The following is an 18,417-nucleotide window of genomic DNA, read 5'->3' as shown; positions in this document are numbered from 1 at the left end:
TTTGAAAGCTACGATCGCAATGAATGGTACTTGTTATCAGAAAAAAATGTCAATTGCCAAAAAAAAAGAAAAAAAAAGTTAAAAAAAAACTTCAAAATAATTAAAAAAAAAATGGGGAGAGGGGGCCAAAAAGTTGGAGGGGAGGGGCGCCCTTCGAGTTTGGGAATCGGGAAACTGTGGAGGGTTGAGGTTTCTGGTAGTTAGGTCCTTGGTGCTTATGATTCTTGATAGTTCATACTTACATACACCCTACTGCTTGATTTGCAAGGACTTCTAAGGTTTGTTCTGAATTTCATTATTAAAATTCTTTTCTTGCCATCTACATCTCTCTTAGTATCAGATTTTTAGTATACTATAACGTTAAACTCTATTTGAAATTGACAACACTGTTCAAAGACCACTTGTGTATTATACAGAGCACATCGAAGAAGTAAAGCTAGGTCAAGTCATAAGACCGTTTTATCATCGTTAACCATTTACATAGATTGATGTTGTTCCAAATTTATAATAAAGAAGCTTTGACTTAACAACCCCGAGGGGTTACCTTAACTGATAATCGGTTTAACCCTTTTTTTTCTCCACCTTCATATGATCCAATTCGCAAAGGTTAACTAGCTCTGTTTTTTTCCTATTATACAAATAAGATCGTTCGTACAGTCTAAATCGCGAATCCCTTATCCCTTTTTGCAAATGTCAATCAAACAGTTCTGATTGTAGCATCCGATTTTTTTAATTAGCACCATCGTACATTCCTATGAAACTAGTATCGAGTTAAGGCAATTGTCCAAAAAAATCAGAAACCACTTTTGAATACGTAATGTGACAATCAAAAGTTTTGGCTTAGAAACCTGTGTCAAAAATGGTTGTTGCCTCAAAAACCAGTCTGGTTGTCTTATACAATCTCAGCTATACTTCCAAAACATGTTTGACCACTTTATAGGTTTGCCAGCCTTTTAAAATGTCCACATGAAACTGTGCTGCATATTCTTGTGAAATTCCATGTGTAATTGAAATATATAGCAATAAGCAGTCTGATTGTCTAATACAATCTCGACTCTACTCTCACAACGTGTTTGACCACTTTATAGGTATAAAAGGATTGGTCGCTTTTTGCAATGTGCACGTGAAACAGCACTGCATATTCTTATACACGCTAGAGATAAGACAAATTACGCAAGCACGGTTGAAAAGCAAGGTTCAAATATATAGATACATTACTACTTAGGTTGATGATAACCAAAATTGCTTACCCTGCATCTTGGGCTTCATGGGCCCTAATAATTGAAAGAAGGTTATTCTGTTGTAAGAAGTCACAGCACGCTGCATATCTAAAATAAAATTTCCGTGAAAATTATGGGTAATTCAAATTAAAGCAGGTTTACAAGTACTGAGCTTATTGGAATACTTTAAAATGTATGTGTAGAAATCTGAATGTCTATTTAAAGTTAAAACCCAAACATTTTGCTGGTTTACACAATTTGACTATTGGTTTACTATTGCATAGTGACAGTGTAAAGAAAACATAGGCTAGTCAATAATAGGGTTAGCTTCTTGCCTGATCACACGGATCAGTTAGTTTTTTTTCTGCCTGCAAAGCATTAATTTTTTGCCTCTCCCAATAAAGAATTTGGGGTTATAGCAAGTCTCATTTCCACCGAAGTAAAGCTAGCAAGCTTTTATTTTCGGTTCAAAAATTTCCTTAAGAGAATCCCCGGCTAGCCCCCATTTCCCCTTGGGAATCAGACCTTTGGTCCTCTCTTTCAATTTTTGTCAGTACTCATTTGTTCTTGAACTTTTAAAGAAACCAATAAAAAAAAAAAAAAAAAAAAAAAAAAAAAAAAAAAAAAAAACTATGACGATGAAATCAGAGAACAATAATAACCGCGATACATTTTTGTCAGCTCTGCGTACATCTTGGATTAGGGAGAACCTGAATTGACGAGGCAGCGACAAAAAATGATATGTTTATAACCAAAGAGGTTCTTTGTTACAACCAGAAAAGGCGACACGAAAATACACCAAATGAACGAATATCAATGATACGGAGCACGCAGGACATTTTCGAATATTCATTTACTACTACAGCTACTAGCAACTCGTTGCGGCACCAATTACAAATTCCTTTGTAATTGCATGTTTGAATATAGTCTCTAAGATTTTCATCAGTATTAACCCATCGAGTTTTTACTTTTGTGTAAGACGTTATATATTTCAGTGTTAACAACGAGTACAACCCTGCTGGCATTCAAAGCGTCTATGTTTGAATCTTCAGCATCTTCTGCAATTTATAATGTAAATTGAAAGTTCCGTACATATACTAGGAGCTATGAGTTTCAAAGACTGCAAACGGTTAAAAACATTTGTTATGATTAGCTTACTTATGCTTATATAACCAATTAACCGAATTTACACAATAAACTCAACGGGTGATATATGATTACAGATTCAAAGAAACACAGAAAAGATTTAACAGTCACATAGAAAAATCTCTCTTTCAAGCTAGGCCTTAAACAGGGATTCCTATAGGTCACCATCATCACTGTACATTTATAACCACTAAAAACTCCCAAAATCAATGTGTTATTACTGGACCTCCAGAAGCAGGGATAATTCCTAATTGCTAAGTTAAAACCAGGAACTAAGAACACTAGAAGATCAATACAAGTCTTTTCCTCGGAGTTATTTTCAAGAATTGCTCTTTGATGTGGGTAAATGGTTTCTGACAATGTGGTCAAAAAGATACCATTTTGGCTTTTCTTTGGGAGTTAACAGACAGAAGAGTCATTAAGGGGCGGGGTGGGGGGGTGTTAATGCGTAAGCACAATTACAAAATCATACTACATTGTCAAATCTTTCCCCCTTTTTAAGCACGCATTTTATGAATTCCTGAGCCTCAATAGATGCCTTATCCCTTCTTGTCATACCCCATATGCTAACTTGAAAAACCATAAGACATTTCAATCTGTCTTAGAATTTGCAAATTACCTTGGGCAGATTAGTCATTTTTTCAGTATATTATTTTGACCATCTGGGAATTATCCAATATTTCTCACGCGTTTTATTTCAGCTGTCATCACTGAATTCAATTATATGAAAGTGGCTAAACGTAAACATATACTATTCCCAAAAAAGTCCCTTATGCCAGATAAATTATTCAAGGTAAGTTCAAAATGGCTTCAAAAGCATCAAGTAAATGAATTTCGGCCGTCTGAATCATCAGCCGGTCTACAGAGAAAAAAGAAAACGAAGAAAAGATTCATGAAGATTCTCAGAGATTCATAGACTCACATAGATTCTCTCCTAATTGAATTTCTTTTCTAATAATCCGGTGCAGATAGTGGTACCTTGTTTCATAATATTTAAATAGGTAGATAACGCACGATCACAAATTTTTAATTTTGGGGGGCCAAAACCGAAAATAAGCGATTATGAAGTGTCTTACCTTATTTGATTTATTCAATTCAATTCAATTCAAACTTTTTATTTCCTCCGAATACGAAGAGTAAAAAAAAATAAATAAAAATAATAACCGCTAATCAACAGGCCATAAAATTATTTTAAACTTATGAAAAATCTAGGATGAAACTAGAGTAAGATATGTTGTAGAAACGAGGTTCAGGCCTGGTAAGCCCAATATAAGCACTCAGTTCCATGGCGAACGAACGAGGGTTAAAGGAAACGCTAAAATCGCATGAAATTCTGCTGCGGGAGCGGCAAGAAAAATTAACGATTAGATAGCTTCCCTTCAAAAGGTAGCATTATTACTAAACGTGGTGGATGCAGTGAAGATATAAAAAGTAGAAAACAAAGGCGCAGTGTCTTTTTTTTTCTTAGTGGAAAACAATCTTGGAAGAAGACGACAATAAGTCTTGAAGCTAAGATCTGAATACTAGAAATCGAAGTAATGATGATGGCAAGTGGCTCTCAAACGTTCGCTGAGTAGGTTGAGGAAGATATGCTAAATTTTATATGAGGATTGGTCTTAGTATTATTTTTGGTAATCATTTGAGTGACTGTATATCAATTAATAAGCTGGGTGGGATATGTAGTTAGCTCCCAATTTCCAAGGCTGTAGCGAAAGAAAGGTAAATATTGTTAAGTTGTTTTACAAATAAAGGATGCTAGGTTCTCACAATCGGCTTTTTGGCAACCAAGCTAGGGCCAACGGAGACGTAAAACATCCCCAAATGGGTAATAGATTAGATTTCAAGTAAATCCGAATTCCATAGAAAGGAGCAAAGATTATAGCTTTGAACAGAATAGGGTGGAGAAAGAGCGGGCACAGCCGTATTGGCTTCAGCTGCCTTAGTGTTGCGATGAGTTGTCAACAGAAGAGGTTTTTTCAGGGAGAGAAGTATGAGCTGGACTTATTCGTACACGTATTGACAAGACAAAGATGGTATTTGAGTCTTTCTGATATAACTCATTAAAAGTATTAACTCATTAGAATTGCACCCCAATTGCAACCAAAGCTTCCTAAAACAAAAAACAGCATGAAATATACACATTTAGCAGATAGCTTCGAACTTGTAAGAGAATGTTTTTGGATTGCATCAAATTTCGGTCTGTAAAATTCGAGCCTGACCCCAAGATTGCTTTTGCCCCAAAACTTCACAAAGATAGACATATTATGGCTCTCTCAACTCCTGATTAGTCACAGCTCATTTAGAGAATTGTTTAAAGTCTTAAACCAAATCTTGTGAGAAGACATTTAACAAGCGGTGTTTCGCTTCCACTAAAGTCAAGGCTTCTTGAGGCCATTAATTGAAAATATGAGGCTAAAATTCCAACATGGGTCTCGTAGGACAAAACACATCATGTAACATGTAGGCTATGTTTAATAGTAGGGTATCGATTTCCCTGCTGTTTGAATTGATGGATTTCATAAAATTCCAACGTAGCCATTGAACGATGAACGACACGCAAATTTGTCTCTGGGGGCAACATGATATGCACAAGACAGCTCACATCTGTCCGTAAGGAGAAGGATGACAAATTATGTATATGCCACATTTAAAAAACTGAGCTTCACAAAAGCATTTGGGTAGAGGGATATACAAGTTAGACTTTATTAAATTCGAATCATGCAAAGAGTTTCAGTATGCACAATCAGAGGGACCAAATTGAGATTCTTCTACCCGAGTCCCCCCTCTATACATATAGATTCATTTTTGCCCCTTTTCAATCATGATAACAGATAAAAAAGATTGAGCAAGGTAAATTAATCGGAAAATAAATAGTGATTATCTGCTTCAAATGCTATGGATGAATTTGTTCGAAATGAAAAGCTTGAATGCAGTCTCGAAGTGTTATTATAATTATTTTTGTTTTATCAACCAGTCGTATTATTAATTTTTATGTGAGGGGTGGTGGCTCTTTTGACTTTCGTTTTATTTGTTGTGTTTTTTAGTTTAAAGCTTTTAAATCCTTATTTGTATCTACAGCTATATTAATTTATGTTTATTCCAGTTTATTTTATTTTAGATTTATTCTGTGTTCCACAACTGCCATTTTTATTTTTATTTCCAGAGTTTTTCATATTTTTTTTTTTTTTTCACACTTTCGTTTTTGCACAAAAGAGGGATTAGCAAAGATTGCCAAACAACCTTCACCTTTTCTACTGTGTTTCAGTTTTTCTTCAATTTCCATACTCCGTATTAATCAAATATTCAAGAATACATTCAAAATTAACAGTTATTATTAGGTCGGAAATCCTTTCAACAATGAAGTATGTGAATTCGAGCCCCTACGCAGGAACGGTACTAACAAGTAACAAACACATAGTGAAACAATTTTGGCTTTTTCTTCGTCGGAACTTCGTCGGAACGTATAGATTCATTTTTGCCCCTTTTCAATCATGATAACAGATAAAAAAAAGATTGAGCAAGGTAAATTAATCGGAAAATAAATAGTGATTATCTGCTTCAAATGCTATGGATGAATTTCTTCGAAATGAAAAGCTTGAATGCAGTCTCGAAGTGTTATTATAATTATTTTTGTTTTATCAACCAGTCGTATTATTAATTTTTATGTGAGGGGTGGTGGCTCTTTTGACTTTCGTTTTTATTTGTTGTGTTTTTTATTTTAAAGCTTTTAAATCCTCATTTGTATCTATAGCTATATTTATTTATGTTTATTCCAGTTTATTTTATTTTAGATTTATTCCGTGTTCCACAACTGGCATTTTTATTTTTATTTCCAGAGTTTTTCATATTTTATTTTTTCCTTTTCAAACTTTCGTTTTGCACAAAAGAGGGATTAGCAAAGATTGCCAAACAACCCAAACAGCATTTTTGGCGAAAAGGGGGAGTCAAAACCGTCGGTTAAGGGTTTACCACCATGGCCATCCTAATGGCACCCCTTTCATTACAGAATACGAGAATCACAAAAAAGCAATTTTGTGTGAAAAAATTTATTTGACTTTAGTACTATCCAAACCAATTTGTAAGAAGTGAGCAGATGAAAGCATTGAATTTCCAATTAGCCCTTAATCAAATCCCTTCGATTTACCAGCCGTATGCTAGCCCTGGTTGAAAAATATACACTTATCGTTACATTTCAGCGCTACTAAAGCTCGAATATAATTTTCTTCAAATTTCACAATGGAGGGCTGAAGACCTCCACTTAAATATTCCCAGACATAACAATTTGAGTGGTACACTTTTTAGTTCGACCTGTCACCGTTTTCGAGCACTTTCAAGCTCTTTCTCTTTAATGCCCAAATTCATTTTCGTTATTAATTCTCAATTTTAAGGTTAACATGGATGATATTTACCATTGCTTAACCAGTGTCAATGAGTAATTCTGCTAAATTTGAAAATGTATTCAAAATGTGTTTTTCAATTTTCGGTTATAATAGGAAGAGATCTTCTCTTTTATAAGCATGTGTTATCGCACAGCGTGATTTATAATATCTATCTTGTCATATTATTATGAAGTTTATTTTTCTTTATACATATTTCATCTTCTATCTCATCTAGGAAATGTTGTTACCATGATTGGTAGCACACAATTTCGTTGTTGTTGTTGACTAAATGGAAGTAGACAGATTGAGAGCTAGACGGATTGTGGCAAAAATCTTGACTCAAAACCTGACGACAAATGAAGACCAGATTTTAGGTCAAGCCCAGAGTAAACATGGAGACAAGTAAACTTGTAAGCAAGTCTGCCTACAAACATGAGAGTGAACGGATTAAGAGATTGTTGGATTCTATAAGCACATGTAGCATGGAGTTATTAGATTAAAATCCATTTTTTTTACTAGAGAAATATAATCTTGACAGTTTTATTTGCATAATTGGCCTAATATTTCATAAAACATTTTTAATTTGCATAAATCCCCATCAAAATTCAAGCAGGAAATTTGTCTAGATTAATTAATTTGAGCGTTATGACCAAGACCTCTCACCAGGGGTGTACAAAATGGTTGCATGATTGAAAATGCCCTTATGAGGTTCTTTTTCTGTGTCCCACTCATCCCCCCCCTCCCACAGAAAATTCTCCCCAAAGAGAATGTAAGACAAATATTAAACAAAAGAATGAACAAATAAAAACAAAGAAGAAGAATGGAGGATTCTAGAACATTCTGCCTATATTCCAAAATAGAGGAAAATATACGGTGTAATATATCCTATAGGATTAATTCTATATTCTTATTTATTTCAATTCTGTTTTTCGTGTTTTGGGGGCTGGGGTTTGAGTAACCATAGTAGGGTAGGAAATTGCGCTTAAAGATATTTGAGATTGAAAAACTTTCTGATGTACACCTAGTGGACGCGTTCTCTATCGAAGGGGTGAACTGGTACCTAGAACCCTCTATTCTATTGCATCCATCCAAATTGCTGAGGTGTCAAATTACTCTGGGTTTCTTCCACCAAAACAGGCTATTCAAAACTTCTGAAAAAATTTTCCACAGGGTGACCCCCTCCCCCTAAAAAATTATGTGACTCCAGCTTTCAACTACACTTATTTCTTAGTTTTGATTTAGAATCGAATAGCGTTAAAATACAAGTATTTCAATGTCCTAGAATCCCGTGTTAAAATTTCACATCTTCTGCGCTTGTTAATTGTATTGCTTCTGGATACCACATTAAACGTTTTTTTTTTTTTTTTTTTTTTTTTTTTTAAGAGAACAGGTCTTGAAAAACGTCTTCCAGAAGTAAAGTAGTGGTTTTAAATTTTCTTTCTATAATGAGCAGATGAAAACTATAATATAATAGAAAAGCACCACCGGAAAGACCAGAATCACTCTTGTAACCTGTACTGGGCTGCTGGGTATATATACTGCAAATAGCAAATAAAATTCTAATGATTGAAGAAGAAGAAGAACGGCATCTTCTTTCAAAAATCAATTCTTCAAGCATTGAAAGTCTGACACTGAGAGTGAAAACCCGAAGATTGTCCGTTTGATAAAGGGGATTTTCAGTCATCAATTTTTCCAACTCTAATTTAAAAGAGGCCCTAACTGTCTTCCGCTTTTGTTTGTTCAGCTGACTTGTATCAGGCATCTACAATTCTATTTGTGACATATCTTTATTTGACAATTAACGAACTTATTGAGTTCTACTGAATAGCTTATTGAAGAACATAAGGGAAAAAGGTGGGGGTAGACATTCGACACTTATAGTTGATTAACTATGTAGAGCCAACTAAGACAATTCTTTGATAGAAACTAGAACTTGACTAATACTATTATTCGTTTATTTTATAGACTTCTTCATATTTCTACAAAGAAAATAAACCCTTTTCAGAGGCTTCTAGAAATTTAAACCCTTTTCAGAGGCTTCTAGAAATTATACTGCTACTATCAGTCAGCCTATTATTTTGACAGAGTAAAGAAAATTAGCTTATAATTTAGGATTTTTAGTTCTTAAATTCAATCTTAATATTACGTCACCTCCTATGAAAAGTACTATTTACAAACATGACTTCAAATCTGACAGATTTGTTTGCAGCATCAAAACATCTCCATTTATTACGAATATAAAATGGCTCGAAGATAACCAGAAATGGAGTATCGTACCAACATATCTTTTAAATGGGGGCTTCCAAACATACAGAATACGCCTTTCTTACACAACTGCACCTCAAAATCGAGTGTCAATAATACCTCAAGAACAACGAAGAGTTTACAAACCCCTATTTAACTTGGTCTTCTTAATACAAGTTTTCAAATTATTCTCACATCCTTAACTTTCAATTTTGTTACGCTGATTCTAGTTGTATTAGATAGAAAGAAACGCGAAGGGGGAGGGGGAGGAGCCAGGAGACAAAAAAGTCGTGCTATCTATGCTAAAATATAATTCTCCTCGGTTTTCGAGATGAGGAACTGTAAACTTCAAGTTAAAGGTTTGACACCAAGGCAAATCGATTAATCAACCCACTATTTGTGCTCTCCAAGATTTTAGGTTTATTTGGGCCAAAATTGTAATTTCATAACAAAAAATAGCAGATAACATCAATTTACTACGGCGCGATTTATTTCGTTACTTAAAAATGAAAATTGAAATTATCGTTTCCGTTCAAATAAAACCTCTTGATATTTAACAACTACAGGTTCGATGCTGTCATGATGCTACCCATGCAATGTAAAAATGAAATTTTCTTTGGTGTTCAAAGTGGGCACCGTAAACCTCAAATTACAGTTTTCGTCAAACACGATTTCGATGGTGTACTTCTTATTTTAAATGGATGTCATTTTAGATGGATTTCAAGCTCATTTTCAAAAACCTCTAAAAATATCCTCTCGTATATATAAACTAATCTTCAATTAGTCAGAATTCCTAAGAGTGTTTGAAGTAAGTAATTACAAGTGTGAGCCTGAAATTGCAATTTGAGTGCATTGAAACAAATCAGTTTGCAATTTGCAATATACATGTTTCAAGGATAGCATCTAAATTCAAAAATAACTTTGAAACTATACAAATAGTATATTTCATGGCAGACAATTTGTTAACGCAAGAACTCAGGTCCACTCTCGTGGTTCAAAATTGTTCGGCATCTAGCTTGGTTAATTTAGCTTATTTTTCAGTGCAAACAAAAACGAGTAGACACAAAACAACAAACACTCGATTCTACATTTCATGGTTGCAGCGATAGCTGCAAAAAGTAGAGATTCACGATTGAAATTTACTAAAAAGGAGGTGTTGCATCCCACAGCCCCTTGCTAAGTATAGAAAAAATATACAGATCATATTTAAGATCAAATGGGATGATAATTCCAATAAGAAGTCAAATCAGGGTCGGGATTTATAAAAACCGGGGTACATTCTGGTCTCATCTCCTCATTAATTCTTGGGTGCCCTAATCAATATTTTAGCATCTTTTCTCGTCAAAACCCAACAAAAATAGAGACTCTGAAGTCCCATTCGGCATAGATAACCTATAAGTTAATTATTCAAATAGGCTAAAGCCTATTGAAAAGAAATGGAAAGACGCCCAGTTTAGGAATCCTATCAATGTAGTTCTGTATTTTATAGTACTTCTAATTCCTTTACAGATAAAATGTGTCAATATTCGACTGCAATAAAGGCAAAACTAACACGTGACTTTTATTTTGCTCTTCTGCTAACAAAATCAATTTTTAGAACAAGGTTAATGCAAGCAGTATCGAAAAAAAATATGGTAGAGGGGTCAGTAGAGACGGTGTCAAGCGAAATAAATATATGTATGCAAATGTGTTACAATGAAACCCCCTAAATTTCTATATTAAACTAAGGGTATACTGTTATTATCAAAAAAAAAAAAAAAAAAAATGAATCGAGGCTCAGGCCAGAAAGGCCCATTATGTATACCTCGAAGATATGTATTTTTCACACTTTGGTAAATTAATTTGAATAGAAAATTTTCCAATTAGAAAAGAACTTTTTTTTTTCAATACAAGGATGACAGTGTATAATTTTATAATACCTAAATCCTGTCACGAGGACGGGAATTGTCTAACTTCAAAAGTAGAGAACAACTGCTTGATTGAAATGAGATAGGTTTTCATGTAACCTCTTCTTAAGAGATCTAAAAAAAGGTAGCTACACATCACAAGGTAGTAAGAACTACCACTAGAGATACCTTAAAAGGAAGAAAGAGAAAAAAAGGCATTTCGGGCCCCTGCTTCAGCAGTGAAAGGTCTATCGAACAGTTTTGGGGAAGCAGGATCGTCCATGTAAGGAGGTATTAATTTAATCCGTCTTAGCAGCAAAGCTTTACATTCTTTGAATGTAAATGAATGCTTTGAATGTAAATGAATGAAATAAATTGAATGCTTCATATTACATATACAACTCTTTGAGCATCCAGTTACTCAAAATTACTTTATTAGCTTTATTAGATGAATTAATTACGAATAAATAGTTGCAAATATTAGGCTCAACACTTCCCATCAATAAAAACACTCTTTTCTATTTAAACGTCTTCTAAAAGAATAAACTGACATTGTTTTCATTGATCTTATAAATGCACCGTCCAAGAGTGCCTCCCTTCTCAAGTCCACACGGAGAAAGTTTTAATAGAGGATTGTCTCTTATCTCTTTTTATCTCAAAACTAGATTTTATACGTAGCCAGTTGCTGTGTTTTCTGAGGCAATATAATGGTTGAAAGTTGCCATGGTAACATGGCTTTCGAATTGCCTTTCAGATTTACTGCACTTCCTTCGGGACTTGACGAAATATATACACTGCTTTCTATGCATAGAATGTTAAGCGTGAGGGCAAAAGTTCTCCTTGCTGTGAATTAAGAAAGTTGTTACTTTTATTTCTGCTTTCATGGTGTATTCACTCCGATGTTGAATTAATTAGCAGTTGCTTCAAGTTTGATACTTTTGAAGCGGTGTTCGTTAAAAGTCTTTCTCAGTATTGTATACGGCTAAGATTAAATCCTTAAAAAACGATCGACGAGGGATGAAATCGCATCACAGAAGCAAGCAATCGTAATACTTGTGCAGGGGTACGAATCAACCCTTTCGAACAGCTACAACGCGTAGAGCAAATACACTTATAAAAAGTACGAAGAGGAAAAAGAGAAGAGAATATATTTATTTTTGCTCGCGCCCGGTTCTTGGAAAAAGAAAAAGAAAAAAAAAAAAAAAACAACAACACACAAACAAAAACAAATGTCAATGTTTTTTCAAACTAATTGATCAAACTAATCGATTTTGGTTGTATGTGGAGGTTATCCGAATTCCAAACATACCAAATTCGTAAGTCCAAAGCTTTCTATTGAGATTGCCGCTTTGCTTAAAGAATGAACTTTCAAAAGATCCGAAACTTGTGTCAACTTTTGTCTGAACCAATCATCTAGTCAAAAGGCTTTGAGAGGAATATGACATCGAACGCCATGACGTTGTTTCTCAACATTTAATTTTTGACAAAAGTTTTAAAACACAGTCTTAACAATAAATTTGAATGAGGAAAATGTTTTATTTTGTATATATATAATCCTATTTAAACTACTTAAAAATACGACATTAGGAAATTCAATTACTTCGTTTCATAGAATAGTAAACTTACAACAGTTATTTCTTTATCAAGCATAGAAAAAGAAGGGGATGGTGGACACTTTTCTACACAGTATACAGTAGCATCTTGTCTGTCACATTTCAGTACTTCGAATTACTCGTCTTACAATTTTACTTTTGTTTTTCATTAACCATCATCTGTCATTTATTATTCCTCAACGGAATTTGTTGAGTCCGCTATTGTTCATATCGACCAAATACCGTTAGTCGTTTATTTAGATTTTCGGTTTATATTGTCAGAGAATTCGAATAAAATGCTTTACTTACGAATAAAAATAGGAGCATCCTCTAACACTATTATGGCTGAAATGTTCTGCATTCTTTTCATTACCAAAATCTTCCAATGGATCAGACCATAATAGGTCACACATTGGACCAAAAGCAGGGGGCTCTTTAAACCGATCAAGCTGAAAAATGAATATATATATATACACATGTAAGAAGCGACGAGTAAAATAAAATCAATTCTTAAAAGTTGGTGCTACCAACGGGAACATGACTTTCAGTGAATAGATGAGACCTAAAACGAACAGAAATTAAAGCGAATAATAAAGCCAAACTTAAAACAAAAAGAGATTACCACAAAAAGAAGTAGGGATAACGCACCTAAAGCCTTCTAAAGGCCAGAGCCCAATTTACACTTTGCTGAAAACAGAATTGTTGAAACATTTCTATTTTATTAACATTAGTAAGTCCAAAATTTCTGACATTTCCAGGAATATATATCATTATATAATCAGTCTTTTTCATTAGTTTTTTTCCAGTAACCTACATCATTGTCATAATCTTCTTCTTTTCGTTTGGTGCTGTTGTTGATGTTTTGACGAATAAAGACAAAACTATTCAAAATACATATAGTTATAAATGATATACAAATGACATTTATGCCGTTTAAAGATATTAATTGGGAGGAAAGGGGAGAGTTAGCACCCCGTTCATTTGTAAGCCTTGTATAATGATTATTTTCAGTAAAGTGCAAATGATGCTCAGGCATTACGAAGGCTTAGGGGGCATTATCCCTACTTCTGTATGTGGTAATTTCTTTTCTGTATGTGGTAAGTTTGACTTGATTTATTCATATTGATTTCTATTTGGGTCTCTTTTATACATAAACAGTATTTCTGATCGTTTTAGTTTTGAATTAACAGATGATTGTATTGCTGATCATATTTGGTTTAATTTAGATTTTTACTTTTTTTTTGAAACTTTTTATTGGAAAGCTTTCTTTCTATATATATCAATTCTTTTTATTTTTAATTAACATCGTTTTGCTATTGGTTACTAAAAGGAGTACAATCATAAACACAACAGAGGCCAGATTAAATGGACTTTCAGGTAGAAAGATAGTTCTTGTAAGTGGCATATTTCTGACTCAGCATAATCTTATTCACCCATTTTTGAATCATCTCAGGATCTTCTTTCAGACAGTCGTATTATGCACCGGTGAACCCCACAATGGGAAGGGATACGCAAGGATAGGGTATATATACTTCATGCAAAGTTTTCAACTAAGATTGGGAGAAACCCGAATGTTGCAAACGAAAAATTGAGCACACTGTCCAAATGCCCTTCTTTATCAGACCGTTAACATGCGCGTTGGACGAGCAGTCGCCACTAAAAGTGACACCAAGTATTGCAGAAACAGAGACAGTTGGGTGCCACGGTTCAGGGCACAGGAGGTCTCACTTTAGCGGATTGAACCTCTATCAGTTTAGTTTGATAAAGGTCAAAGACCCCTGCTGCAACATTGCTGAAGAAAGGTTTGCCTGGTTTCATAACTAAATCGGGGATGTACTTCTAAATTATATGCAATTTATTTCAGAAGTTGGAAGAAGCCATACACAAATTTTAGGAGAACACAGCTAATTACTGCTATGAACAAAAGGGCTGCTAGCATCGTACCTTGTGGTGGTCCATGTCGCAGCTCAGCTCATTCGGGATCGACGTAATCTAGGAATATAGAGTACACGCACTGGTAGTAACTTAGCAGAAAGTCTATGACCAAAGCAGAATTTAATTTCTGGCACCTATCATGTTTAGGTTATTTACTGATGTATACTAACGGATCAGATCGAAAGATTTGCGATAATCGACTATAAATAAACAAACAAGGGTACTCCCTCTGTCTAATCACTCATTAATCAGATGATAAAGATGCACTAAGTAATGCGTAATGATCAACCTTTTTAGGCAACCATACTGAAAAGGATTAAGAACCTGTCAAATATGGGAAAGAAGCTCTAAGTAAATAAACATTTCAGTCACTTTTACCAAGTTATGTGTAATAGAGATCGGTTTGAGCTCATCAAAAGACTTCGGATTTTTTTGGGTAGGTCACGCAAGAAGCTTTTTTCCAAGCACTTGAGAATTTTATTCTTTGAATGACTGGTTGATTATTGATGAAAGGGGTTTCGCTAGAAAGACTGGCATATTCTACCAGACGTTTTGCTGGAAATACTCCCGGATAGAGGGCACAATTTCTCTGCAACCTTAGTTCTCTGCAACCATTTTATACTACGAACTCGGACATTCATTAACTGCTTCTTCAGAAATTACAGCAAAGAGGGTCTCAATCTCTCTTTCCATGAAGGACGGGTGAGTACAGGATACAGCTGCGAAGAACGAGTTAACTTCATTTGATTTTATTAGCGCACCACCGTCTTTCTATATTGTCAGAATTCTATTTCCGTGGTTCACCTTTGAGGAGGTTGCACCTTTTCACGCATATCGCTTCTGCGCTGCTCGGTTCTCCTTGATCATGCAATTCCAAAGTCTGTTCGCTTGAGTGATAACACCGTCATGCTCTGGCCGGCAGCGGGTCATAATAAGTAAATGAATTCCCGGTGTCATCTAGGGTTTTCCTGTGTCACTATCTTTCGCTATCTTCACAGGAAAGCGTTCGCGATATTTCTGTAATAGCACGGAGTTTTAAGTTTCAACTTTCAGATTGATGTCCATGATGGAGCAACTCTCATCGAGGCCATACGTCCCGACCCATTGTCCAAAATAGCAAATTACTTCTTTAGTTATGGATCGAGCGGTTATTTTCATTTTGCGTGGTGCTGGAAGACGGAATTGTGTTTTAAAAGAATGATATTGTGATCTGGAAATCATGTGGAATGTGTTACCACTAATGTTTGTGCTTCAAAAGAATGATATTGTGATCTGAAAATCATGTGGAATGCGCTACCACTAATGTTCGGAGGTCTGAAACAACTTGTTTGAGATTAAAGGCCCAGAGGCCCGTGCTTTATTTGTCTGAGTGGAACCTCCGACAATCACAAATGCAGGTAAAGCATATCTTCGACTTACGTGATCAAATTGACACTGGATATAACTAGGGGTAACTAGTAGACACAACTATCGATGTTACAAAAGCCATGGATGGTCACCGAAAAAGCGAATGTGGATGATCAGATGAGCAGAACTCTGCGTATAGGATGAGGTAAGAAATATTCAAAAAGCTTCCTTCATCATTCAAAAACTGAGATATTTAGAAATTATCCAAATACTGCTCTGGAGAGGTAGTAGCTATAGTAGTGAAAAATGTCACTAGTCATGAACGTGTAGTGTTTTACTCGGTATAATACCGTATAATGAAAGAACACCACCAGGGAAGGTAATGGAACTGGTGGAACACTGTAAAAATTAAGAAATTATCGTAAATATCTCATGGGATGCAAATACTCACCATACTTCATAAAGGAGCACAGATAAAAATGGGAGAGATCTTCGGCTCCTGGATTATCTGGTCTGGCGAGAACTTTGCGTGGAGCAACCGGGGCTAAAGGCTAACTTTCATAACAAAAAGAAGAAGAAAAACTGCTAGATCTAACTATAGTCACTTCACAACAAACTGAGAAAAGTATGGCCGGCGAGTGATCTTCATTTATGCTTTATACAATTGTCTAATAAGATAGAGAATTGAAATATCTCAACGCTAAAGAAAGTTTATGAGGGACATAAGAAAAACGAATTGGCTCCATCATCAACAAGTCCATGCAGAATAACTTGCAAAGCTGCCATCAGACTTCAAAGAGAATGAGGAGGACCTGAATAAGGCGACAGAAGGACTCGCAAAAAGCATGAATAAGGTTTCAAACAAGCAAACCCTCTAACATCCATGGAGGAAAGGGAGCAGGTAAATAATTGGTGGACTTCAGAACTAAGAAAAACGAATGCTGATAAGAAGACTACTAAGAACAGTCATCCGAACAAATGTTCGCTGAGTCTAGGATACATATATAGTAACCTATAAAAGTAACCTAAATGAAGGACAGTATCTAGTGTCTCGATTCAGTCTGAACGAGCTAATTCATTTGGAACTTAGAAATGGCGTTACAGAGTAGCACACCACATTTTTAGGAGAAGATAAAAGAATTTTTTTTGGAGGAGGGGGAGGGGGGAAGAATCGTCGAAAATTTCATCTCCGGATAAAACTTTCCCAAATTTCTTTGCATCAACCTTGAGGGGGTATTATCCCTCCCTCCTGTCAAAAAATTTTCTGAGTTCCCCCTCCGCCTGAAAAATTCAGAAAATTGTAATATTTTTCTTTTGGGGTGGGGAGGGGTAAACCAAACCCCTTTCCCCTGGAACTTGTTTCAAGTTAATAATAAGTCAACTTGTCCCGTTACATAACAATGCGCTCATTAAAAACATAAAGCAGATGAAAGAAATGTAAGCCACAAACTTTTTTATAAGAAACTTTATTCTAGCTGAAAAATACAAAAATTCCATACTTAGTTAAAAACAATAGATTGTCTCATTAATCCTCGAGTGTTCGAGCACACACTGAACCCTAAATCAAAACTTAATGGTTTTCCTAAACTGATTTAACATTAAAGCATCACTTACTCAAGTTAAGGGTAATGTAATCCCCACCCACATTCGTTTGCTTAGGGAACTCGTTAAGGGAAAACACTATTCCATCAAACGGTAGGCGCTGAAATCCAATGAGGTATACAAGTAATTGTGAATTCCAAAGCTTTTCCTATGAGCCACGCGGGAATCGATACTAACTCCTTTCCTTCAAAATATGTTTGCATCATATCAACCATTGGTTGATTGCATAGGCTGAATTTCAGTAATTAGAAGTTAAACTCAAATTCAAGATAGATACTGATCCACGCGAAAAAATTATGGGATTAGCTTTTTTTATATTAGAGATCTCAGAAACACGGATTTTCGTCTCTAAGTTCTGCTAATGCTTAATAAGTCTAAGTCCAGTGGTGCTTATTTCACTCAAACATATTCATTTATTTAGTTCCCCGAACGACGGTATATAATCTGTTTGACAAACCCGGGATAATTTTTTCGTGGATTGTCGTTTACGGGGCAGGCCCGGTCTCTAGTCATGTAATCAGGCTTGACATTTCCTAGGTGTTACGAAAGACATCCGCTAAGGTAATGATCCCCCTCCCTTTCTAAAACAAGAGCTCTTGACGCTCAGTCAGTGTGCTCTTTTCTTCCACCCTAGACGGTTTCAACCTGTCGTTAGTTGGCTATTCCAGAGACATCTTGAACTTGGCCCATGCTGCCCGGCACGTTAGCGAAATCTTCACCTCGCTACAAACTGTGTGTACAAAATTTGATCTTGAACATAAGAAGAGAAGTCAAAAGTTACATCCCTTCAATAGAAACCCGAGGGAATTTACGTCGGGAATAGAACGATCAAACGACTAAATCCCCTCCCCCATTGGATTCTCAATAAGGCATGCTCGATAAATTTTGACAGCGCACATAGTAGAGGAGGAGGTGCTACTCCGAACCCTCACCCCTGCTGCCACCTATAACTTTTTTTAACACCATATATTGGCACGAGAACCACGTGGTTTATGGTTTTTGTCAATGAGAATTTGAAAAAACAGGAATTTTGTCACATTTATGTATGTTTTCTTGGATGGTTATG

The 18,417-nt window shown here is 35.3% G+C and overlaps 1 protein-coding gene across 1 annotated transcript in view; it reads right to left on the bottom strand.

Annotated features, from left to right (window-relative positions):
- Positions 1–18,417, bottom strand: part of LOC148952125 (serine/threonine-protein phosphatase 2B catalytic subunit 2-like) — a 135,115-nt gene that overhangs the window by 49,435 nt on the left and 67,263 nt on the right. The window contains exons 6-7 of the mRNA XM_089088852.1: positions 12,777–12,916; positions 1,251–1,328 (exon numbers count right to left, since the gene is read on the bottom strand). Coding sequence (XP_088944978.1) covers positions 1,251–1,328; positions 12,777–12,916 — 218 coding nt within the window. The remainder of the gene's footprint in view (positions 1–1,250; positions 1,329–12,776; positions 12,917–18,417) is intronic.

This window comes from Artemia sp. Qi Xiang Cuo, chromosome 5, assembly GCF_049724085.1.
Source record: "Artemia sp. Qi Xiang Cuo chromosome 5, ASM4972408v1, whole genome shotgun sequence".
NCBI classification, from domain to species: Eukaryota; Metazoa; Arthropoda; class Branchiopoda; order Anostraca; family Artemiidae; genus Artemia; species Artemia sp. Qi Xiang Cuo.
Note: the sequence above shows the minus strand (reverse complement) of the source record. Positions and strands in the feature narration are given on the sequence as shown.